A 24,956-nucleotide genomic window follows, 5' to 3' on the forward strand; every position below is an offset into this window, starting at 1 on the left:
GAATTAATCTGGCGTATCTATTACTGACGGATTGAATTGGTAAATTTAAATCTGGATTATCATTATGAACTAATTTACTCCAGTTGATTTGGCTGCTTTTAATTAAGTTATTGGTTTTTTTGGGGGGGTAGCACGGTGGCACAGTGGTTAGCATTGCTGCCTACGGCGCTGAGGACCTGGGTTCGAATCCCAGCCCTGGGTCACTGTCCGTGTGGAGTTTGCACATTCTCCCTGTGTCTGCGTGGGTTTCACCCCCACAACCCAAAGATGTGCAGGGTAGGTGGATTGGCCACACTAAATTGCCCCTTAATTGGAAAAAATTATTGGGTACACTAAATTAAAAAAAAAAGTTATTGTTTTTTTACAACTCTCCTCTCCACAGAGCACCGTTAACAGGAACGAATCAAGATTAGTTTTGCTGATTCAGCGCACTGTGCGTGTCCGTTTTTGCTTTGCGGGTTGTTGTTATCCCGATTAAGATAAATATTGGAAAAGTGAATACACCCAACTGCAATCTGCTGCCTGTCCGTGCGCCAAACATATTTTTCTGCTTTTATTTCTGGCAACCTAACAGCCCTGCGTTGCTGCTTATCAAGGAACTCCTTAAAACGTCACCTGCTGTCATTAGTAACATGTGTTTGCAGCAGGAATAGGTTTAATTTAAAAAAAAATAGAATATTGAGCCAGACAATTCCGACGAATCAGCCGTCGAGTGGCTGGAGTACTGAGACAGCAGCACAAACGTGCCTGTAAATGTCACAAATTCTCCACCAAATAAAATATATATTTGATAATAAAAATATGTGGAAATATATATGGGCTGGATTCTCCGATTTGAAGACTAAGTGCTGACGCTGGCGTCGGAACAGTGGCGTTTTACGCCCGAACAAACGGCGCAAATGCCGCACCGATCCTCTGTCCGGTGGGGCGGGGGCTAGCAGGCACGCAGCGTAAAGCCCCCCCCCCCCCAGCTGGATTCAGTTCGCAGCCGCCGCGCCGGGATCACGAAAATAAAAAGGCAAGTGTTCCACACCATCGCGAACTTGGCCCATCAGGGGCGGCGCATCGGGGAAGGGCCTTAGGTGACGTCCTGAGGCCGTCCCGATAGTGTGCGGCGTACTACGCCGTTTGAGGGGGGGGGGTTGGAGCATTGCATAAGTGGCACCGCCCCTGATTTTGGAGCAGACGGGGATTCTCTGGCCGAACGCGGAACGTGATTTCGGCGTTGACGACCGGTGAATCCTGCCCTTGTTGTCTTGTGGTGCAGTGGGTAGCGTGCCTGCCTCTGAGTCAAAGCTCTGGATTCAGGCCACACCGCAGGACTTGTTGGCCAAGGACATAATGTGGAGAAACTGGTTGAAACAGGTTTACTCGGTCGATCCTGGGTACGGAGGGATTTTCTTCCGAGGAGTGGTTGAGTAGGTTTTACCTGTACTCGTTGGAGTTTAGAAGAATGAGAGGTGACCTTATTGAGACATACAGGATTCTCAGGGGGCTTGACAGCATAGATGGGGCGGCAAGGTGCTTAGCATTGCTGCCTCACAGCACCAGAGACCTGGGTTCGATTCTGACCTCGGGTGAATGTCTGTGTCGAGTTTGCACGTTCTCCCCGGGCGGGATTCTGTGATCCTGAGGCTAAGTGTTTACGCCGTCGGAAACGCCGTCAAGAAACTCGACGGCGCCAACACGGCCTCAGGATCAGCAATTCTGGCCCCTACAGGGGACCAGCACGGCACTGGAGCGATCCACGGGGCTCCAGCTGCTGATCCAGGCGTGAACTGGGCGCAGCAGGATCTGCACATGCGCAGTGGCATCAGCGTCAACGCGCACATGTGCAGTGGCACCAGCGTCAACGCGCACATGTGCAGTGGCTCCCTTCTCCCCGCCGGCCCCGACACAACATCGTGCAGGTCTACAGGGGCCGGCACGGAAGAAAGGAGGCCCCCAGCTAGAGAGGCCGGCCCCGACAGCGGGCCAGGCCACATCGGAGGCTCCCCCCCAACAGGCCTCCCCCGGACCCTTGCACACCCAGGTCCCGCCATCTGAGAGCAGGTGTGCACGGCACCGGCGGGACTCCGTTTTTTATGACGGCCGCCTGGCCTATCCCGGGCTGAGAATCGGCGGGGGGGGGGGAGCGCTCTCTGCACCGCGCCAACCACGGCGGCACCAATGCCACCGATTCTCCGCTCTCGCGTCGGGGCAGAATGGCGCGATTCGCTCCAGTTGTAGGGATTCTCCGACCCAACCCCGGCTGAGAGAATCCCGCCCCTCGTGTCTGCGTGGGTTTCCTCCGGGTGCTTCAGTTTCCTCCCACAGTCAGGATTGGTGGATTGGCCATGATAAATTAGCTGTCGGTGGGGTTACGGGACAGGATGATTGATTGAGCCTAGGTAGGGTGCTCTTTCAGAGGTTTGGGTTAGACTCGATGGGCGGAATGGCCTCCTTCCGCACTGTAGGAATTCTAAGATCCTGAGAGGTTGTTTCCCCTTGTGCACGAGTCTAGGACCAGAGGACATAATCTCAGAGTGAGGGGTCGCCCATTTCACAGAGGTGAGGATGCATTTCTTCTCTCAGAGGGTGGTGAACCTTTGGAATTCTTTATCGCAGAGAGCTGGAGATAAGGGGATAAGGCAAGAAAGTGGAGTTCAGGATTATCACATCAGATCAGTCAAGATCTCAATCAATGGCGGAGCAGAGCTGATGGCGCGAATGGGCTACTTCTGGTCTTCCAGTCTTATTATTGACCTGCAAACCCTTCCAACACATGCCAAAGGCAGATGGGACGAGCAGGGAAAACCCTTGATAAGCCATGTGATTGAAAGAATGTTGGAACTTCTCCCATCACTATCCATAGCTCCAGACTACAACATATTGTAAAAGTGCATGTTGTCACGGCAACCCAGACTCCCTGTGTGAACTGCAACACATCCCAGTGGCAGCCCCCCCCCCCCCCCCCCCCCCCCCCACCACACACACAGTTTTGGGCTTGTACTGTTTCCTGAATGACTGTTGAAGTGTCAGCAAACTCTTAACATTGAGAAAGCTGAGGGCGACACGGTGGCGCAGTGGTTAGCACTGCTGTCTCACGGCGCCGAGGTCCCAGGTTTGATCCCGGCCCCGGGTCAATGTCCATGTGGAGTTTGCACATCCTCCCCAGGTCTGCGTGGGTCTCACCCCCCCCCCCCCCCCCCACAACCCAAAAAGATGTGCAGGGTAGGTGGAGATTGGCCATGCTAAATTGCCCCTTAATTGGAAAGAAAAAGAATTGGATCGGCGTGCCCCCTGCGGCGATTCTCCGGCCCGCGATGGGCCGAAGTCCCGCCGCTGACAGGCCTGTCCTGCCGGCGGGAATTGGAGCACCTCTGGTGTCGGCGGGGGTGGCGGCGCGAGCAGGCCCCCGGGGTCCTGGGAGGGGGGGCGCGGGGGCGATCGGACCCCAGGGGGTGCCCCCAGTGACCTGGCCCGCGATCAGGGCCCACCGATCGGCGGGCGGGACAGTGCCGTGGGGGCACTCTTTTTCTTCCACCGCCGCCATGGTCTCCACCATGGTGGAGGCCGAAGAGAGCCCCCCTTACCGCGCATGCGCCGGTGGTGAAGTCAGCGGCCGCTGACGCACCGGCGCATGTGCGAACCGGCGTAGGCCATTCGGCCAGCCCCGACGCCAGGCGGCGGGCGTCAAAGGCCGTTGGCGCCGGTTTTTGCGCCAGTCGGCGTGGCGCCAATCACTCAGGCGCGGGCCTAGCCCCTAAAGGTGCGGCGAATTGTGTATCTATCATGTTCCAAAATCTTTAGCAACTCAGTTCATAAAACTTTGAAAACAAAAATCTCTTCAATATTAAAGCCTGAAGAGGGAGCTTCACTCTTAGCAATGAAAATAAAATAATTCAATTAAAAAAGAATCAGGATTAATATCTACAGTTTTCTTTGACCTAAATTATGATTTATTTAATTATTTTTTTCCAATTAAGGGGCAATTTAGCATGGCCAGTCCACCTAGCCTGCACATCTTTGGGTTATGGGGGTGAGACCCACGCAGACACGGGGAGAATGTGCAAACTCCACACGGACAGTGACCCGGGGCCGGGATCGAACCTGGGTCCTCGGCGGCGTGGGGTAGCATTACGCCACCGTGCCGGCCCCTATTTATGACTTATAAAGGAACAATGGGTTCTTGGTATCATTGCAACAGCTGTGTTGGAAAACTCACTGAAATTCACAAGCCTGTGGGAGTATGTAATGTCAACGGAGAGGCATTCATTAAGCCAGAATATTTCAGTGATTATGCCATTTTAACTGTGCACTCTAATGAGGTTCCCCCACATGATCGCGCTCAATAACCCCTCCCAATCACTTGATGTTTTATGAGCAAAAAATAAAAAGAGTTTTAGCATTCAATTTCTCTCTCTCGATTTGTTCAAAGAACACAGTGATGGTGGGAATCTGTCTGATTTCTATTTTTCACGTCTCACGGGGAGCCTGCACTGCAACATGAAATCTGTCAGATGCTTGCCTCTGGTTCATGGTGAGTTGATTGGCAGGGGCCCCGGGGCCTTGGAGAATGGAGGGCAGAGTTGCAGAGTTCAATCTCCGATTGCAAAGCGTAAAAGAAATGTTGTCCGAAATCTTAAATTACCCAAGTGTGACTGTTTGATGTTAAGCGTTAAAGTAAACCATGGGTGGAGGAGGGAAATAGCTTTAATAAAATCCAAAGTCTGCCTTATGTCTCTCGTGCATTTTCAATGAGTGTGCCGTTGTGAAGGCAATCTTTCGTGATGGGCTCATTTGAATGACATACGATGGGAGTGGGTGAATCTCGTCAGGAACCGTGCACACCCAAAGAGATGTCATGTCACAGAGGAGACCTGGCTATGCTCTGTTTTTTCATAAATTAATGGCAGAATACAGAAGAGTGAGATTGAAAAGGATGGACAGAAGGTGAGGAAAAGCTGGAACTAGCTTGATCTTTAGAAACCTGTACATTATTAGATGAAGGGACATCTGATGGAGTTAAAGGGTTTCTCAGCCTGGGTGAAGAATGAGCTCAAATAGGAAATGATGTGATGATTCTTGATTATTTAAAAAAAATTTAGAGTACACAATTCATTTTTTCCCAATTAAGGGGCAATTTGGCGTGGACAATCCACCTACCCTGCACATTTTTGGGTTGTGGGGGCGAAACCCACTCAAACACGGTGGGAATGTGCAAACTCCACACGGACAGTGACCCAGAGCCGGGATCGAACCAGGGACTTCGGTGCCATGTGTCTGCAGTGCTAACCCACTGCGCCACCGTGCTGCCCACATGATTCTTGATTTTGATTGCTGAGAACTGGAACTAGATTTAGGGCATTAATTTTAACTTAAATCGTGAAGAGGAATAGCCGGTGAATCTCACATCCATCGAATGAATAAAAGAAACTAACCGAACAAATAGCACAGTAGCGTTTACAAGTTTGTTTGGGAGCTGTGGCATCTTTAGCACACTGGGCTAAATCACTGGCTTTGAAAGCAGACCAAGCAGGCTGGCAGCACGGTTCGATTCCTGTAACAGCCTCCCTGAACAAGCACTGGAATGTGGCAACTAGGGGCTTTTCACAGTAACCTCATTGAAGTCTACTTGTGACAATAAGCGATTTTCATTTAATTTCTGGAGACTGGTACGGGTTACAATTTGTGAGGTGAAAATGGCTGGGTACACCAGGCAGAGCTAAACAATTTACCTGCCCAACACCCACCCAATGGGTGGGATTTCTCCTCCACCCTGCAGCCAGGGTCATGGCAGACAGGAACAGAAAATATTGCAACAGCTGAAACATTGATTTTACGAAGTCACTAAGCTGGTTTTCAGGATTGTGCCGTACATACTTCAATGTATGGGCAGCATTTCCTACCAGGCAACGTCGGGGACGTTTTTAGCATATTTTTGATATCATTAATACTCATTATGAGGGCTCCCCGCTGGGGTCCTGCCGCCCCCCCCCCCCCCCCCCCCCCCCACGCTGAATCAACAGGCCACATTGGCGATCGGTCACAATCTTTGTGACATCTTTCACAACGCTACGCAAACACCGCACACCCGGCGAGACACACTTCCCTCAAAATACCTGGTTCTTTCACAACACTCGGGCAGCGCTCCCAGCACCGTGGGGTCTTCGTCAGGCCTGGCTGCCAATAGCACTTTGCTCTCGGGGTGGGGAGGTAAAGCAGCAGTAAGGCAGGGGTGGCTTCCCGACGGCTGCAGAGTGAGGCCTCCACTCGGGGAATGGACATTGTGGATTCGGGCCGCAGCAGTACGAGATGCAACAGGGTGATACCTGAACTGGGGGTGTGGGGAAGGCTCACACATCACTGGATGCTGAGGGTGGGGGGGTGGCGGGAGGGGGGGGGGTGGGGGGGGGGGGGGGTGGGGGTGGGGGGGGGGTGGGGGTGGGGGGGGGGGGGGTGGGGGGAACGGTGGTTTCCAGAGGGAAACAGAGGCCTCAAGATGGGAAGGATCAAGGTCCACCCGGGTCATGGGCACATTTGTTCCCACAATGGGTTTGAGGATTTGACTGTAAGGATTGAGATGCCATGGAGTAAGGGAAACCCCAACACCATACTCCACCTGGACTTTGGGAGGGCTTGCACACTCAGAGGAGGAGAGGCCAATCAAGTATGGGCAGCACGGTAGCATGGTGGTTAGCATAAATGCTTCACAGCTCCAGGGTCCCAGGTTCGATTCCCGGCTGGGTCACTGTCTGTGCGGAGTCTGCACGTTCTCTCCGTGACTGCGTGGGTTTCCTCCGGGTGCTCCGGTTTCCTCCAACAGTCCAAAGATGTGCGGGTTAGGTGGATTGGCCATGCTAAATTGCCCGTAGTGTCCTAAAAAGTAAGGTTAAGGGGGGGGTTGTTGGGTTACGGGTATAGGGTGGATACGTGGGTTTGAGTAGGGTGATCATTGCTCGGCACAACATCGAGGGCCGAAGGGCCTGTTCTGTGCTGTACTGTTCTATGTTCTATGTTCTAAGTCTGGCCCTGAGACTTCAGCACCACGGTATTGCAACATGAAGTGATTGGGCAGCAAACAATTTAAGTGAGGACCCACTCAGCTGCTGAGGTCTCCGAGGGTCTCCAGGACCATTCAGTGCAATTGCATTCAGGGTCGAGTAAAGGACAGATATGAGTATTCCCAGGAAAGGAGAGATGCACAACTGAGAGTGGTTATCAGCCCTTTCTTCACAATGCAGGAAATTAGGGATGGAACAATGAAGGGCACTGGTGTGGTATGTGGTGAATGGAGTTGCGGACAGGATGAGGTTGTGAGGATATAAGGCTGATGGAGATGTGAAGGTGTGTGTGAAAGTGAGTGGTGATGTTCTCTGAGGTGGTAGGTCAATGTGAATGTGTGATGGGCTGGTGCGTCCATGAGGTAATGAGTGATGAGATGATGGACTTGCCCTGGTGGCACGGGTCCTCTTTCTGCACTTGGTGTGGGACCACTTGGCTGTGCATCAGTCCTGGTGTGTGCGATTGTGCTTCACCTGAGGTGAGACAGAAGTGAGGTCACGGCGTGGCGGGCAAAGCGGAGGCTACCCACCAACATTCCGATGTGTTTCCCGTGGATGAATATTTAATGAGCGCTGCAGCGCTGGTGCGAAAACCCGCCATTAGAGCGCCATTGGAAAATTCCACCTAATGTCCCCTAATGGTCCTAATAGATCTCACTCAACGTTGGTTTAACAAAGCCAATTCATGAGGTCAATGGTGGCATTTGGACCATACGACATGCCGCAGCCTCTGATGCACCGAATTCTATTGAGGGCACTAACAGAAAGCAGTCAATTCCACTGGAAGACATTGGTCATTTGGGTGTGCATCTCAAGGCAGAAATCTAATCAAAATAAATCAAGCTGGGCTATAAATCGCGGCAGTAAAGTCTGAGCATTTGAGTTGAACCATAGTTTGGACTACTGCGGGTAATCCTTTGACACGGCATCTGACAGTACTTACATCACAGGGAGCTCACCCTCGCTTTGATCAAGTCTGATTCACTTGACAATGTGGGTTAGTGTTCAGTGACAAGGGACCACACAAGATTTCTGGCTCTGACACGGGACCTCACAGGATACCCATAGAGTTTAAATGGTAAAAGGAGTTCATCATCTGCCACGGAAGAATATTCTTAATTACCCTTTGGAACTCAACAAAAACAAAGCTTTGGAGATAAAATGAGATGTCCTTGATGTAGGATCATAAAATCGCACAGTGCAGCGGAAGGCCATTCAGCCGATTGTCCCTGTGTCAGTTCGTTGGAAGGAAGTGTCCTATTAATCCCATTCCCCTCCATGTAACCCTGCAAATTCCTCCCTCGCCCAACCCCCTTTCGAAAGTTCATACTGAATCTGCTTCCACTGCCCTTTCAGGCAGGGCTTTCCAATCACAATCCACTGAGTAAGGATGGAAAATTCCCCTTGTTTCCCCTCATAAGAAACATGCGCATGGCTGAGGGGATCACAGATCATAGAATTTGCAGTGCAGAAGGAGGCCATTTGGCCCATCGAGTCTGCACCGGCTCTTGGAAAGAGCACCCTACCCAAGTTCAACACCTCCACCCTATCCCAATAACCCAGTAACCCCACCCAACACTAAGGGCAATTTTGGACACTAAGGGCAATTTAGCATGGCCAATCCACCTAACCTGCATATCTTTGGACTGTGGGAGGAAACCGGAGCACCCGGAGGAAACCCACGCACGCAAGGGGAGGATGTGCAGACTCCGCACAGACAGTGACCCAAGCCGGAATCGAACCTGGGACCCTGGAGCTGTGAAGCGATTGTGCTATCCACAATGCTACCGTGCTGCCCTTGAAGATCATATCCCTTCAAACCAGCGGTGGGCCAGGGGCCACATACAACCTATCTGGGTTCTAAGTGCAACCCACAGGACATTTGGTGACCGTGGCCCACGAGCAGGGTCGTCACATTCCGCAGAGCCCCGCCTTCCTAGTTTTTTCCCCGGTCGGTTTGACTGAAGTGATTCGCACGTAAAGCGAGGGCGAGTGAAGTGAGCGTGCGCTGATTCCTCTCAACATTGACTGTGAGAGCCGCGCGCTCCCTTGGCGTCCAAATATTTCTTTTGTATTTACCATTCGAAGTTGATGACAGTTCTATTCATATATGAATGATTATGCGTTTTCTGTAACTTTGATGAAATATTCGGCGTGGACTAAATGTATTGAATCTTATTCATGGTGTCAGGGTCAGTGAACATGTCCGATTTCAATCTTGCAGCCCACTGGGATGGAGTAGGGCCTCTCATGTGCTCCACTCACTGGCCTTTAAATGCTCACTATGTATCAGCGGAGAACAGTTCCATTGAGTATTGGGACTAGAATGGTATTGAAGCACAATCACATCACAGTTTCATCTGGCACAATCTGAAGTTGAGCGCTAACCTGAGCCCCACGGTGCTTTAACCAGAGGAAACGTGCACCATTGAGATGATCATTATTAGATTATGTCCAGCCTGACAAAGCAGCATGTTATTATAGGACACTTAACACTTTGAATTTGATTGACCAGGCATCATTTTCAGTCCCTGTAAAACCACCCTGATCTCGCACCTCAAAGTGGAGAAGGACAACTTATATGTATATAGAACCTTTAATTCAGTAAAATGTCCCGAGGTAATGGGTTGGAAATTTTGAGAGTAGGGAATATGGTCAAAGTTACAGATGAAGGGATTTTAAAAAAAATAAACTTAGAGTACCCAATTATTTTTTTCCAATTAAGGGGCAATTTAGTGTGGCCAATCCACCTACCCGGCACACCTTTTGGGTTGTGGGGGTGAAACCCACGCAGACACGGGGAGAATGTGCAAACTCCACACGGACAGTGACCCAGGGCCAGGATTCGAACCCGCGTCCTCAGAGTCGTAGGCAGCAATGCTAACCACTGTGCCACCGTGCTGCCTCAGATGAAGGGATTTTGAAGAGTAGAATGAGGTTGGAGTGATAGTAGAGTGTAGTTGGAGGGGGTTGGAGTTATAGCGCACTGCAGTTGGAGTGATAGTGGAGTGTGGGTGGAGGAGGTTAGAGTTATAGTGGAAACAATGACCAAAGACAAAGACATTTAGGCGTTCTAGAGAGTATGCACAGTATGACCAAAGGATTTTCAACCAATGGAGAATGAAATATTTAGCGGATCAGAGTTAGAAGATGGGCGGGGCTAGAGGAGTTTTCATGGGAGGTAGGAACAGGTCCTATAGGAGATTGGGAGATAGTGGAGTATGTCTGGAGGAGGTTGGAGTGATAGTAGAGTGTAGTTGGAGGAGGTTGGAGTTATAGTGCACTGCAGTTGGAGTGATAGTGGAGTGTGGTTGGAGGAGGTTAGAGTTATAGTGGAATGAGGTTGGAGTGATAGTAGAGTGTAGTTGGAGGAGGTTGGATTGATAGTGCAGTGAGGTTGGAGGAGGTTGTAGTTATAGTGCACTGTAGTTGGACTGATAGTGGAGTGAGATTGGAAGAGGTTGGAGTGACCGTGGAGTGTGGTGGGAGTGGAGGTTGGGGTGGCTCGGTGGCACAGTGGTTAGCACTGCTGCCTCACAGCTCCAGTGTCCCAGGTTCAATTCCGGCCTCGGGTGACTGTGTGGAGTTTGTGCTTTCTCCCCGTGTGTGCGTGGGTTTCCTCCGGGTGCTCCGGTTTCCTCACACAGTCCAAAGATGTGCAGGTTAGGTGGATTGGCCATGATAAATTGGATCTTAGGATGGGGTTGCAGGAATAGGGTGGGGGGTTGAGCCTAGGTCGGGTGGTCTTTCGAAGGCTCGGTGCAGACTCGATGGGCCAAATAGCCTCCTTCTGCACTGTAGGGGTTCTATGACCCTATTCTATAATTCTATGATTCTAATTGTGCACATTTCAAACTCCCCCATTCAGTCTTCTCTGTTCAAGCAGAACAACCCCAGACTAACCAACCTTTCCTCTTAGCTGAAGTTCCAGTCTTGGCAACATCCTCATAAACCTCCTCTGTCCCCTCTCTAGTGCAATTATATATTTTCTGTAATGAGCTGACCATAACTGCATATGGTGCTCAACTCGTAGTTTTATACTGTTCGGGCATAGACACCCTGTTCTCATATTCCAAAGCCGAAGTAATAAAGGAAAGGATTCTATATGCTTTTTAAACACTTTCAACCTGTCCGACTGGCTTCAGGGATCTGTGGACATTCACTCCAACGTTCTTAACTTTCTTCACAACTACCCTTATTGTCTAATCCTTTACCTTGCCCTTATTGTCTAATCCTTTACCTGGTTTGACCTTTCCAAATGTGTCACTCACTCCTCTGGGTTGAATTCCATTTGCCAATTTTCTGTTCACCTGACCAGAATATCATGTTCGAAGGAGCAGGCGACTTTGCACCTACAGTTTTCAAAGCCTCATGTCTGAGTGTGTTATGGGCTAATTTATTGATTACTGTAATTCGTCAACAACTCTGTTATTGCGTCGTACCAGGATGTTAGAAGGTTAACTAGATGGATTCTGCATCTACAGCTCCATCCAATCTTTGCTCCAAACATCTACCCAATCTCCTCCAAGTACAATACACTATCACTCCTACCACACTCCACTATCACTCCAAGCCACCACTGTCACTCCAACCCAGAACCACTATCACCCCAATCACACTCCACGATCACTCCAACCTCCTCCAACCACACTCAACTATTACTCCAAGCACAATCCACTGTCACTCCAAACACACTTCACTATCACTCCAACCACACTCCACTATCACCCCAGCCACACTCACCCCAGCCACACTCTACTAGCACTCTAACTGGGCGGCACAGTAGCACAATGGTTAGCACTGTTGCTTCACAGTGCCAGGGACCCGGGTCTGATTCCCGGCTTGGGTCACTGTGCAGAGTCTGCACATTCTCTCCGTGTCTGCGTGGGTTTCCTCCAGGCGCTCCGGTTTCCTTCCACAAGTCCCGAAAGACGTGCTGTTGGGTAGTTAGGTAATTTGGACATTCTGAATTCTCCCTCTGTGTACCCGAACAGGCGCCAGAATGTGGCGACTGGGGGATTTTCACAATAACTTCATTGCAGTGTTCATAAAGATTATTATTATTATACTTTTGAAATAAATTTCTCTCATTGGCATTTGAATTAATCAGTATGAATTGCTCAATATGAAAGATGATGCTCTTGCAAAGGAATAGAACATAGAAGAACATAGAACAGTACAGCACAGAACAGGCCCTTCGGCCCTCGATGTTGTGCCGAGCAATGATCACCCTATTCAAACCCACGTATCCACCCTATACCCGTAACCCAAGAACTCCTCCTTAACCTTACTTTTTGTTTTTAGGACACTACGGGCAATTTAGCATGGCCAATCCACCTAACCCGCACATCTTTGGACTGTGGGAGGAAACCGGAGCACCCGGAGGAAACCCATGCACACGGGGAGGACATGCAGACTCCGCACAGACAGTGACCCAGCCGGGAATTGAACCTGGGACCATGGAGCTGTGAAGCATTTATGCTAACCACCATGCTACCGTGCTGCCCACAATCTGCTCCATAGATTGTGCACTCGCTGTGCACTTGCTCATGGACATTCTCTCTGTGTGGAGTCGTTTAGAACTTTTCACTCTTCAAGTCTCAATCTGGTACCTGTGAGGAATTCTGACAAATAAGCTCACTATTCAAGGAGGTTTCTTACAGTGAGTAGCTAAAGGGATTAATTTATTATAATTGGCGATTGTCAGAACTCTGGCATCAATTGCTCAATAGCAACATTTAACAATAGAGCAGGGGGAGTTAACTTGGAATAATTCCCTATGATCCGATACACACCTCAGTATTTATCTAACTGAGAGGTTATTGCTACATAGACTCTCTTGACGTTTTAATTTATGACCCTGACTACGCTCTGCTTACTATTTTTCACTCAACTATGAAGTCATTACAAAAATGTATGCTCTTTTGGAAATCACCACATTTAAAGAGGCAGTCTCAAACATTCAGATATTTCAAAAGACATGAGGTCAGGACCGAGGCAGACAGCTGGAACACAGTTAGAGGGAGCTTTACTTTGTATTTATGCCCTGGGAGTGCCCACGTGCTGTCACTGAGGTTCAGAATTGGCAAGCTTTCCATTTCCCACTGCACTCAGCGTCACATTCAAAAACACAAAAAGAGCACACACACACACACACACACTTCCAATGAAGAGTCAAATGGTCTCCGTTTCTCGCTCCCTACAAATGGTGCCAGACCTGCTGTGTTTTCCCAGCATTCTCTGTTTTGTTTCAGATTCCAGTGTCCGCAGTATTTTGCTAACAATGTATTTTTTTTTTCTTCATTCATTTCCAGGGTGCGGCCGTCGCTGGTTAGGCCAGCATTTATTACCCATCCCTAGTTGCCCTTCAGACTTGGAGGGGAACCTCCAGCTGGTGGGGGTTCCCAGGTAGCTTCTGCTCTTGTCCTTCTAGATGGTAGTGGTCATGGGTTTGGAAGGTGAAAAATGAAAATGAAAATCGCTTTATTGTCACGAGTAGGCTTCAATGAAGTTACTGTGAAAAGCCCCTAGTCGCCACATTCCGGCGCCTGTCCGGGGGAGGCTGGTACGGGAATCGAACCGTGCTGCTGGCCTGCTTGGTCTGCTTTAAAAGCCAGCGATTTAGCCCAGTGAGCTAAACCAACCTGCTTAACAAACCTCAGTGCTGCTTACCGAACCTCAGTGAGTTCCTACTCTAAGATGGTACACACGGCTGCCACGGTGGTGGAGGGACTGAATGTTTGTGGGAGGGGTAGCAATTAAACGGGCTGCTTTGTCCTGGATGATGTTGAGCTTCTTGAATGTTTTCGGAGCCACACTCATGCAGGCAAGAGGAGGGTATTCCATTATCTCCTGACTTGTGTCTTGTAGATGGTGGACAGGCTTTGGGGGCTCAGGAGGTGAGTTACTCGCTGTAGAGTTCCTATCCTTTGATCTGCTCTGGTAGCCACAGTATTAATGTGGCTAGTCCAGTTCTGTTTCTGATCAATGGCAACCCCCTAGGGTGTTGATCGTGGGGGATTCAGCATTGGTAATGCCATTGAATGTCATGGGGCGATGGTTAGATCCTTTCTTGTAGGCGATGGTCATTGCCTCGCACTTGTGTGGCATGAATGTAACTTGCCACTTGTCAGCCCAAGCTTGGATCTTGTCCAGGTCTTGCTGCATTTGAACATGGACTGCTTCATTATCTAAGGAGTCACGAATGGTGCTGAACATTGTGCAGTCATCTGCGAACATCCCCACTTCTGACCTAGTTTAGCACAGTGGGTTAACAGCTGGCTTGTAATGCAGAACAAGGCCAGCAGCGCGGGTTCAATTCCCATACCGGCCTCCCCGAACAGGTGCCAGAATGTGGTGACTGGGGCTTTTCACAGTAACTTCATTGAAGCCCACTTGTGACAATAAGCGATTATTATTAGTATTATTACAAGTTCATAAGATATAGGAGCAGAATTAGGCCATTTGGCCCATTGAGTCTGCTCCGCCATTTGATCATGGCTGATCTCATCCTGGCCTTAACTCCACCATCCTGTTGTGTGCATTCTCCATCTTATGATGGAAGGGAAGTCATTGATGAAGCAGCTGAAGATGGTTGGGCCTAAGACACTTGCCCGAGGGACTCCTGTAGGGATGTTCTGGAGTTGAGATGATTGACCTCCAATCACCACAACCATTTTCCTTTGTGCCAGGTATGACTCCAACCAGGGGAGATTTTTCCCATATACTCCAGTTTTGCTTTTATTTTATTTTTTAAAACAAATTTCAAGTACTCAATTATTTTTTTCCATTTAACAGGCAATTTAGTGCAGCCAATCCACCTAACCTGAACATTTTTGGGTTGTGGGAGTGAAACCCACACAGACACGGGGATAATGTGCAAACTCCACACAGACAGTGACCCGGGGTTGGGATCGAACCCGGGTCCTCAGTGCCATCGGCAGCAGTGCTAACCACTGTGCCACCATGCCACCCCAGTTTTGCTTGTATGGTTTACTCTATTTAAACACTTCCCAATACCCATCAAGAATGATTAGTTATAAACAATGTTTGAATGGACAGTCACTCTTTTGAAGATGATAAAGGAGTGAAAAAGAAATGGTACAGAGATGTAAGTAATTATTAATTGTCCAGTTCCACCACCTGTCAAAGTAGGGGAAGATAAAAGACTAACTGGATGAACTTTGAGACAGAGAGCATGACGACATTCTGGCACAGCAGGTTGTGAAAAACAGCTGAAGACTACATCAGCCTTTAAGAATAGGTGAGATATGTGATCGAAAGGCAGGGAGAATGAAGATATTTGGGATTAGGGGAAGCATGAGAGATTGAGACGGTTGCTAGTGCGAAGGATGAACATCAATGCAGATTGGTTGGGCCAAAACACCTGCTTTCTCTTTCAATTTTTGTGCATGATGTGGAGCTGCCGGCGTTCGACTGGGGTGAGCACAGTAAGAAGTCTCACAACACCAGGTTAAAGTCCAACAGGTTTGTTTCGAATCACTTTCGGAGCACAGCTCCTTCCTCAGGTGAATGAAGAGGTGGGTTCCAGAAACACATATATAGACAAAGTCAATGATGCAAGACGATACTTTGAATGAGAGTCTTTGCAGGTAATTAAGTCTTTACAAGTCCAGATGGATTGACTGAAGAGAGGGATAACCCCAGGTTAAAGAGGTGTGAATTGTCTCAAGCCAGGACAGTTGGTAGGATTTCGCAAGCCCAGGCCAGATGGTGGGGTGAATGTAATGCGACATGAATCCATGAGGTCGTACTCATGTGTGCGGGGACTTGGCTATCAGTTTCTGCTCAGTGATTCTGCATTGTTGAGCATCCTGAAGGTCGCCTTGGAGAGCGCTTACCCAGAGATCAGAGGCTGAATGCCCTTGACTGCTGAAGTGTTTCCCGACTGGAATATTTATGTAGTTTTTCTTGTGTAAGTTTTGATATTGAATTATGAAGGCAATATGGTTCTGTAGAGCGTCAGGATCACACCCGATGTTGTGGTTCCTTCATATCCAATATGAACTTTCTAGCAAGTATTAAACTATTTCTCCCATCCGCATCAGGCATGCTCCCTCACACTCTCCATAGCTTAGCGATGGTCAGCTCAATCAAAACAGCCCAAATATTGCCCTGGTTAAGTTAGATCTACCTCAGCATGGGCTGGATACCAAACCAAAGGCTCCTGTGCTCCATGTAGCTGAGTAGCTCATTCATCACACTAGTGGCAAACCTTAGGTAGTGGTTTTCCCACAGACGTTTACCACAGCATGAAATTGATATTAAGGAGTTGCCGCCTTACATCTAAGAGCCAATACCAGAACATGGAAAGCATTGCACGCATCAACATTCCAAACTTCACCCCCCACAGCACAGCACTGAATGGAGACGACACATTGCCATCTGTAAATAACTCCAAAAATGGTACATTCCAGAAAAGCTCATGGTAAACTAGGTGGCATAACAATAACTTACTAAGCATACTTGGGGCCACACAGCTGTAGTGAGCTGAATAAATGACATCTCCGTGGGGAAGGCAAAGTTATTATTGAGAAACTGCCATGTCCATAATCTGCAGATTTTTTTCATGCAATGCTGTGCTTGTGGCAACAGACACGTTGGGCAAGTGTAGAAATACGCAAGTTGTGTTGTGAAATATCATGCTCCCAGCTATTGGCTCATCTCCCCTCAATGGGCTACAGCTTTTTATTGCATTATGACTACAGGAGCCTCTTTAGATAAACACTCAACCATCAGAACTGAACTGGCTCTTTGCCCCGACCTAAAACAATGCAAACATGAATAAGTCAATGTTTAAAAAAACAGTGCCATGCTAATGAAGTTCACTCTGAGCCTTTCAATGCACACCTTCTGATCCAAACAGTCTGGCACATTGCAGGAGACTACCCCTTGGCTATTTGCTTTTAAAGTGTTGATCCTCACACACGTATAAGTGGAAGCTACAGAGTCTACCTGTGGAAACATGTTGTTCACACCTTCCATCTGATCTTTTTCCCAAGTTAAAAAAACATTTGAATGGTGAAGGTTCACAGGTGAGCTGTGAGGCCATTGCCTTGTGTCAGGAGTCTGAGCTACGTGAAGAGACACTCGATTCAATTTTACTTTGGGTCACAGTGCTTCACACAAAGGGATTCATACAAATTAATGTTTGAGCCTTGACCATAAGTTCCAGTAGAAAACATGACTCGAGATGGTGGCAAAGCTGAGGAAGATACTTAAATTAACACAGACTTCTATACGGAGATGGAAGCTGAGAGCACAGGATGATTCTCTCCTTGCTGATTTGGGAGCACAGTTCAATTATGGATACACCTTTTGCTGCTGCCGGAGTTTCTCGTTTAGCTAGCTCAGCACACACTAGAAATCAAACCTGCAACATTTCTAATTAATGTGGCTCGCTTGGTCACTGGATAGACAGGATTTCAACTCTCTCAACACCTATTCACTTGAACAGAGTTAAAATTGGACCCCATTAATAATATCATACACACCCCTGTTGACAGCCTGAAATTCCTAGGTGTGCACATCACCAACAATCTGTCCTGTTCCACCCACGTCGACGCTACGACCAAGAAAGCACAACAATGCGTATACTCCCCCAGGAAAGTAAGGAGATTCGGCAAGTCCACATTGACCCTTACCAACTTTTACAGATGCACCATGGAAAGCATCCTATCTGGCTGCATCACAGCCTGGTATGGCAACTGCTCGGCCCAAGACCGTAAGAAACTTCAGAGCCGTGAACACAGCCCAGTCCATCACGCACACCTGCCTCCCAACCATTGACTCTATCTACACCTCCCGCTGTCTTGGGAAAGCGGGCAGCATAATCAAAGACCCCTCCCATCTGGGTTATTCTCTCTTCCAACCTCTTCCATTGGAAGGGAGATACAAAAGTCTGAGAACACACACTAACAGATTCAAAAACAGCGAACGGGATTCTTTGTTGCCCGACGCCGATATCGTAATCAGCTATCAGGCGGAGAATCCATTCCGACGCTCAAATCAGGGTCGGCTGCAGTTTGACGCCAGTTTGTGAGTCTCCACCCCTCCAAAATGGTGTCATCGCGTCACATGATGCACGCCATTGCAACAGTGTTGCCGTGTCATCGGCCGGCCCTCCCGCGATGCTCCGATGGGCCAAGTTACTCACCGCGCAGTTGACGTGTGGTCAGTGCGGTCGGGAACCCGGAGTGGCGGCTGCAGACTGGGTCCACACTTGACCGGGATCCATGCTGCTGGCCGGGGGGGGGGGGGCCTCCGTGGGGGCTGGGGGGGTGGCCAGGGGGTGTCCTGTGGGGTCGCGGATGAGGGGTCGGGTCCATGCACAGCCGATGCCATGTTGTAGGCGGGACCACTGTAACATGTGCGGCCACGGACCCGGCCATTCTCCGGCTGTTTTCGGCACGGGAGCTGGGAGTTTCACCCGGCGCCGCTGCTAGCCCCTCACCGGTCCTGGAATCAGTGAGGGTTCGGCACCAATTTTGACGTTGTAAAACGGACGCAAATTCTCAGTTTCAGCCGGCACTTAGCTGCTGAAACGGAGAATCCAGCCCAGCTTCTTCCCACTGTCACCAGACTCCTGAATGACCCTCTTATGGACTGAACTGATCTCTTCACACATCTTCTCCACTGAGCAACACTACACTCCGCATGCTTCACCCGATGTCTGTGTATTTACATTGTGCGTTTGTGTACATCCTGTGTTCTTTTTTCCACGTATGGAATGACCTGTTTGGACTGTACGCAGAACAATATTTTTCACTACACCTCGGTAATACATGACAATAAATCAAATCAAAATCATAAATCAGCAAACAAGTGTGGCGGCTGGCATCTTTTACCACTGGGACATACCATAGAGACGGGAGCACTACAATGGGTGCCACCAACACATTGTCACTCTGAAAGCACTAGAACTGGAGGATATAATACCTCAGCTTTCTTTCGAACTTTAACCTGATCCCTTGTCCACTGAAGGGACAGAGGTTCTTGACATGTTCTGAGAGTTTTATTATGTGGCTGTGATTGTTAGCAGGTGATTAATGTGACATGTAAGGCAAAGGAAAAGAAGGCCACCTTAAAGGAATATCACTTCTGTTACAACTACACAAAAGTTAAGTTGTCTATCACATCAGGCTGCATCACAGCCTGGTATGGCAACTGCTTGCAACAAGAACGCTAGAAACTTCAGAGAGTCGTGAACACAGCCCAGTCCATCACACAAACCTGTCCCCCATCCATTGACTCCATCTACACTTCCCGCTGCCTGGGGAAAGCGGGCAGCATAATCAAAGACCCCTCCCACCCGGCTTACTCACTCTTCCAACTTCTTCCATCGGGCAGGAGCTACAAAAGTCTGAGAACACGCACAAACAGACTCAAAAACAGATCCTACCCCGCTGTTACCAGACTCCTAAACGACCCTCCTATGGACTGACCTGATTAACACTACACCCCTGTATGCTTCACCCGATGCCGATGTTATGTAATTACATTGTGTACCTTGTGTTGCCCTATTATGTATTTTCTTTTCATATACTTAATGATCTGTTGAGCTGCACGCAGAAAAATACTTTTCACTGTACCTCAGTACATGTGACAATAAACTAAATCCAATATCGCAGTCGGATCCATATTCTTACATAAGAGTCTTGCACAGTTGCCTTTATTGATTCAAGAGACTCTTAACTACAGATTGCAGCCAGTTGCCCAAGACTCACAGGTCAGGAACTGGGAGTCCTGCACAGGTCTGAGTGCAATATAAGACTGAGCAATACTGTGCAGACACTTACTGACTAGGCTCGGTAAGTACTCTTAATGAAGATCAAAACTTAATTAACAATTAAGAATTCAACATATATTTATTGGTATAATTAATAATGAGAATCCATTTTGCACGTCTCATCCCTTGACACAAGCCAGAGCAAATGCCACGGTTGACACACAACCTTCAATCAGGAGCTTCTCTCTGGCAGGCTGCCATCCAGAAAAAAGGCACTTGCATTCATCAAGCTCATTTAATGAAATAATAATTGCCCAAAGCACTTCACAGCAGCTTAATCAAACATTGACACCAAATCAAAGAAGGAGACATTTATCAAAGAGGTTTGACTTAGGCAAGCATCTCAAAGGTGGACAGAAAGGCAATGAGGTTCAAAGAAGGAATTACATATCTTTGGGCCTGGGCAACTCTAGAAATGGTGACCATTGCTGGGCTGAAGAAAACTGGGGATGCACGAGAATCAAGAATTGGAGAGTACAGAGGTCTCAGAGGGTTGTACGCTAGAGGAGGCTAAGGGATAGGGGAAAGATCTGAACACAAGGATGGGGTGCTTAAATTTGAGGTTTTGGTGGATGAGCTCCAATTTCGTCAGCAAGCATGAAAGGTGATTGTTTTTAAATGTATTCTGGCATAGGATGTGGGTCTCACATTGACACGGACAATATTTGTTGCCCTCATCCTTCAGTAGTTTGGGAGGCAATCACTCTGGTCAGAAGTCACATGGAGGCCAGACCAGGTAAGGATGGCAGATTTCCATCCCAAAAAGACATGAGTGAACCAGATGGATTTTTATGACAATCGGCAATAGTTTCATGGTCCACTATTACCGAGACGGATTTTATTAATTGAATTCAAGTTCCACCAGTTGCTGTGGTGGGATTTGAACCCATGTGGCCCACGCAGAGAATTAGCCTGGGCTTCTGAATTACTAGCCCAGTGACAATACCCTCTCTACATTCCTTCACTTCACAACCTAATCCTCGTACTGGTTGAGGTTATTCATGAAGGCCCCGCCTTCTCAACCTTGCCCCTCACGTGAGGTGCGGTGACCCTCAAGTTAAACCCAGTCAGCTCTCCCCCCCTCAAAAGGGAACAGCAGCCTCTGGCCATCTGGGACTACGGAGACTTGAGTTTATACCTGTATGTTGGGACAGGCGACCCTTGTGATATTAGGAAGGAAAATCCAGGCCCTTATTTATAACGATGCCGTAAATGTAGCTACAAGATTCAGCTGGTTCTTATTATTTTAATATTGGGGAACAATTAAAAAAGTTACTGATTTTATTCAAAATATCACCTGATCATTAGAAAAATCCTATTTAACAGGAACACAATTAGTTTGGTTGCGTTGTTGAGCAATACATGGAGCCAGGTTTAATTGCCACTCTGTGCTGCCAGGGTAGGCAGGGTTACATTGAGAGATGTATATCCCGTAGGGGATTTACAGTCACAAGTAGTTGATAGCTGCAGAGCCTTTTGTGTCACTGTGAGTGCACATTGTTCTTATACTATTTTAGGTTAAACCAATTAAACAACTGAGGGATAAATCAAAAGAGCAGCCCCTTAAAGTTATATTGCATCAAACAAAAACAAATCGCAAAGGAAACTTTACAAATTAAACCAAAACGTGTCCAAAGGGGGCGATAGAACACCCCAGTCCCTGTGGTACTCATCGGGAATGGAAGGCCTCAATGGTGCCAGTGGACACCACGTGCTCCCTCTCCAGGCACATCTAGCTGTGAATATTGCCACGGCTGAGGGGCAGACAATTGGGCTGGACAACTCCCTCGATCGCCCGCTGCCTGGACCTGTTTATGGCAAGCTTGGCCAAGCCCAGCACCAGGTTCACCTTGTCTTTGTACATGCATCTTGTTAGCAACCTCCCCTTTCCGAAACAATAAAAAGACAACCTCGGAATGAAGGAACTGAAAACAGTAGTCAATTTAACCATTAGCAGATGCCTTCTGATCTCACTAACAGCTTTGCTTCTAAAACAGCAACAAAACAAGAGAAAGAGGAAATGGCAGGGAAAATCCTAGATTAACAGTCACACATTAATTACTGGCGAATGATCCAATGTATTTTGCTGGCATTATTGTCTCTGTGTGTGGATCTATGTGCCTGTGTGATGCTGTGTGTCTGAGTGTGTGGATGTCTGTGTGTGTGCAGATATGTGTGTCTATGTGCGTGTGTGGATCGGTATGTGTCTCTGTTGGATGGATGCCTGTGTGTGTGGATGCCTGTGTGTTTGTGTGTCTGTGTATGTGTGTGTCCATGTGTGGCTGTGAACATGTGTGTGTGGCTGTGTGTGCGGATGTGTCTGTGTATGTGTGGCTGTGTATGTGTGTGGATGGATATCTGTGTGTGTATGTGGATGTGTGTGGATGTCTGTGCACGCATGTGATGTGTGTGTGATGTGTCTGTGTGATGTGTCTGTGTGTGTGTGTCTGTGTGTGATGTGTGTGTGTGGATGTGTGTGGATGTGTCTGTGTGTGTGTGTGTGTCTGTGTGTGTGGATGTCTGTGTGTGTGTGTGGATGTGTGTGTGTGTGGATGTCTGTGTGTGTGGATGTGTGTGGATGTGTCTGTGTGTGTATGTGTGTGTGTGGATGTGTGTGTGTGTGTCTGTGTGTGGATGTCTGTGTGTGTGGATGTCTGTGTGTGTGGATGTGTGTGTGTTTGTCTGTGTGTGGATGTGTGTGTGTGTCTGTGTGTGGATGTCTGTGTGTGTGGATGTCTGTGTGTGTGTGTCTGTGTGTGGATGTCTGTGTGTGGATGTCTGTGTGTGTGGATGTCTGTGTGTGTGGATGTGTGTGTGTGTGTCTGTGTGTGGATGTGTGCGTGTGTGTCTGTGTGTGGATGTGTGTGTGTGTGTCTGTGTGTGGATGTCTGTGTGTGTGGATGTCTGTGTGTGTGTGGATGTGTGTGTGTGTGTCTGTGTGTGGATGTCTGTGTGTGTGGATGTCTGTGTGTGTGGATGTGTATGTGTGTGTCTGTGTGTGGATGTGTGTGTGTGTCTGTGTGTGGATGTCTGTGTGTGTGGATGTCTGTGTGTGTGGATGTGTGTGTGTGTGTCTGTGTGTGGATGTCTGTGTGTGTGGATGTCTGTGTGTGTGGATGTCTGTGTGTGTGGATGTGTGTGTGTGTGTGGATGTGTGTGTGTGTGTCTGTGTGTGGATGTGTGTGTGCGTGTCTGTGTGTGGATGTGTGTGTGTGTGTCTGTGTGTGGATGTCTGTGTGTGTGGATGTCTGTGTGTGTGGATGTCTGTGTGTGTGGATGTGTGTGTGTGTGTGGATGTCTGTGTGTGTGGATGTCTGTGTGTGTGTGGATGTCTGTGTGTGTGTGTGTGGATGTCTGTGAGTGTATGTGGATATGTCCGCCTGTGTATGTGTGGCTGAGTGTGTGGTATGTGTGGATGTCTGTGTGTGGATGTGTCTGAGTGTGTGGATGTGTGTGTGTGTGTCTGTGTGTATCTCTGTGTGTGGATGTGTGTATCTGTGTGTGTGTGGATGTCTGTCTGTGTGTGTCGTGTATATTAGTGTATACGACACTGATTCAGTCTATACTGTTACGTACCTGAGCACTGCAGAGGGCTCCAAACCCCAGCACCAACCCAGCCAGCAACCAGGATTTCCAGCAGTACCATCTCCTATAGAGAGTGTGTTTGGGGGGGGGGGGGGGGGGGGGAGAGAGAGAGAGACACACACACACATTAAGGAGGCAAATAGAGAGAAGGCCCTCAGAATCCCCCCTCCCAGAAAACAACAATACCCGAAACATTTGCACTGGTCACAATAAATTGCCTCCTCCATCAAATTATAACCACAGGGCAGGACATCATCCCAGCATCAGTAACGAAGTAAACAGCCCTGTTCAAAGTTTAAATGTTCAGCAACACCAACCACGCGATGATCCAATTTTTAAAAAAATGTCTAAAAGGGAGCAGGCACTATTTTATTCCACCTTCAGGGAGTGGACTCTGAGATAGAGCCAGTGTCAATGATTTTACTGCACATACCAGGGGCACAGGCGGAGCATTATTGATCCCACTCGTCTGCGCTGCAACGTTGAGAGCTTATCTGGGACTGTCATCTCGTAGCTTCATCTTGAGCCAGATCTTCACAATCGATCGCCTGCAATATTGACAATGCCCAAACTGGAAGCAAAGGTTGCCTTCAGCTGCTGTCCAAGGCGATGTGTCGGTGATGATTCACTCCCAGTAAAAGTGCAGCCAGCAGAATTCAGTCGCGTCCTATCTGGTTTGAAGCTTTGCGGAATTTAACGTGTTCATTTATTCAATCTCCCCCCCCCCCCCCCCCCCCCCCCACCGGCGATCTCTTCTCAATATTTAACTACCTCTCCTCAGATAGGAGTCATTTCCCTGCAAGTTTCATCCTTCGTCACAATATCTTTTCTCCCTCCCCTTTGAAATACAAACACGTGTTTCACTGGCCACTTGTACTCATTCTTTTAACTACCCCCCTCACCCCGCACACACACACACACACATACAGGTAGGTGATCCTTTGCTGCACTAATGTGGGTGAAAGATTCCACGCGTCGGTGACCTTCTGTCTGGAAGTTGAAAAGTTTAGCATCAGCGCAAAGTTTTTGGAACTACTGGCAGCTGAAACAATCCACTGGGAGTGAAGAGAATTCTTTTTTCCGGGTCTCTCATGTATGTATCAGTTAAATAGCAAGGGCCAGTCTCAGGGAACTGAACTGCATATTCATGAACTGGGCGTGTTTCATTTTGCTTAAAGGGACAGGATCTCTCCCTCAGAATCGTTTCTGTATCCATGCACCGTGTGCTGGGGGGAGCAGCGATTCTCCAGCTGTGATCCAGAGGTCCTGAATTATTTTGGGGACCAGGGTTCTGGTGGGAGTTAAATTCAATTAATAACCTGGAATGGATAAACTAGGTGGCGCAGTTGTTAGCACTGTTGCCTCATGGCACCTGGGGTCCCAGGTTCGATTCGCGGCTTGGGTCACTGTCTGTGCGGAGTCTGCATGTACTTACTTCCCGTGTCTGCGTGGGTTTCCTCCGGGTGCTCCGGTTTCCTCCCACAAGTCCCGAAAGACGTGCTGTTAGGTGAATTAGA

The 24,956-nt window shown here is 48.5% G+C and overlaps 1 protein-coding gene across 4 annotated transcripts in view; it reads right to left on the reverse strand.

Annotated features, from left to right (window-relative positions):
* Window positions 1–24,534, reverse strand: part of LOC119953366 (ADAMTS-like protein 5) — a 139,378-nt gene extending 114,844 nt beyond the window's left edge. The window contains exons 1-2 of one of the 4 annotated variants that reach the window (XM_038777559.1): window positions 24,367–24,534; window positions 23,431–23,503 (exon numbers count right to left, since the gene is read on the reverse strand). In XM_038777559.1, coding sequence (XP_038633487.1) covers window positions 23,431–23,503; window positions 24,367–24,452 — 159 coding nt within the window. In that variant the 5' untranslated portion in view covers window positions 24,453–24,534. Of the gene's footprint in view, window positions 1–23,430; window positions 23,504–23,872; window positions 24,170–24,366 lie in introns of those variants that run through there. The other 3 variants (XM_038777557.1, XM_038777558.1, XM_038777560.1) reach the window with 3 other exon arrangements.
* Between the last annotated feature and the right edge of the window lie 422 nt (window positions 24,535–24,956).

The sequence above is a fragment of the Scyliorhinus canicula genome, chromosome 18 (assembly GCF_902713615.1).
Source record: "Scyliorhinus canicula chromosome 18, sScyCan1.1, whole genome shotgun sequence".
Classification (NCBI taxonomy): domain Eukaryota; kingdom Metazoa; phylum Chordata; class Chondrichthyes; order Carcharhiniformes; family Scyliorhinidae; genus Scyliorhinus; species Scyliorhinus canicula.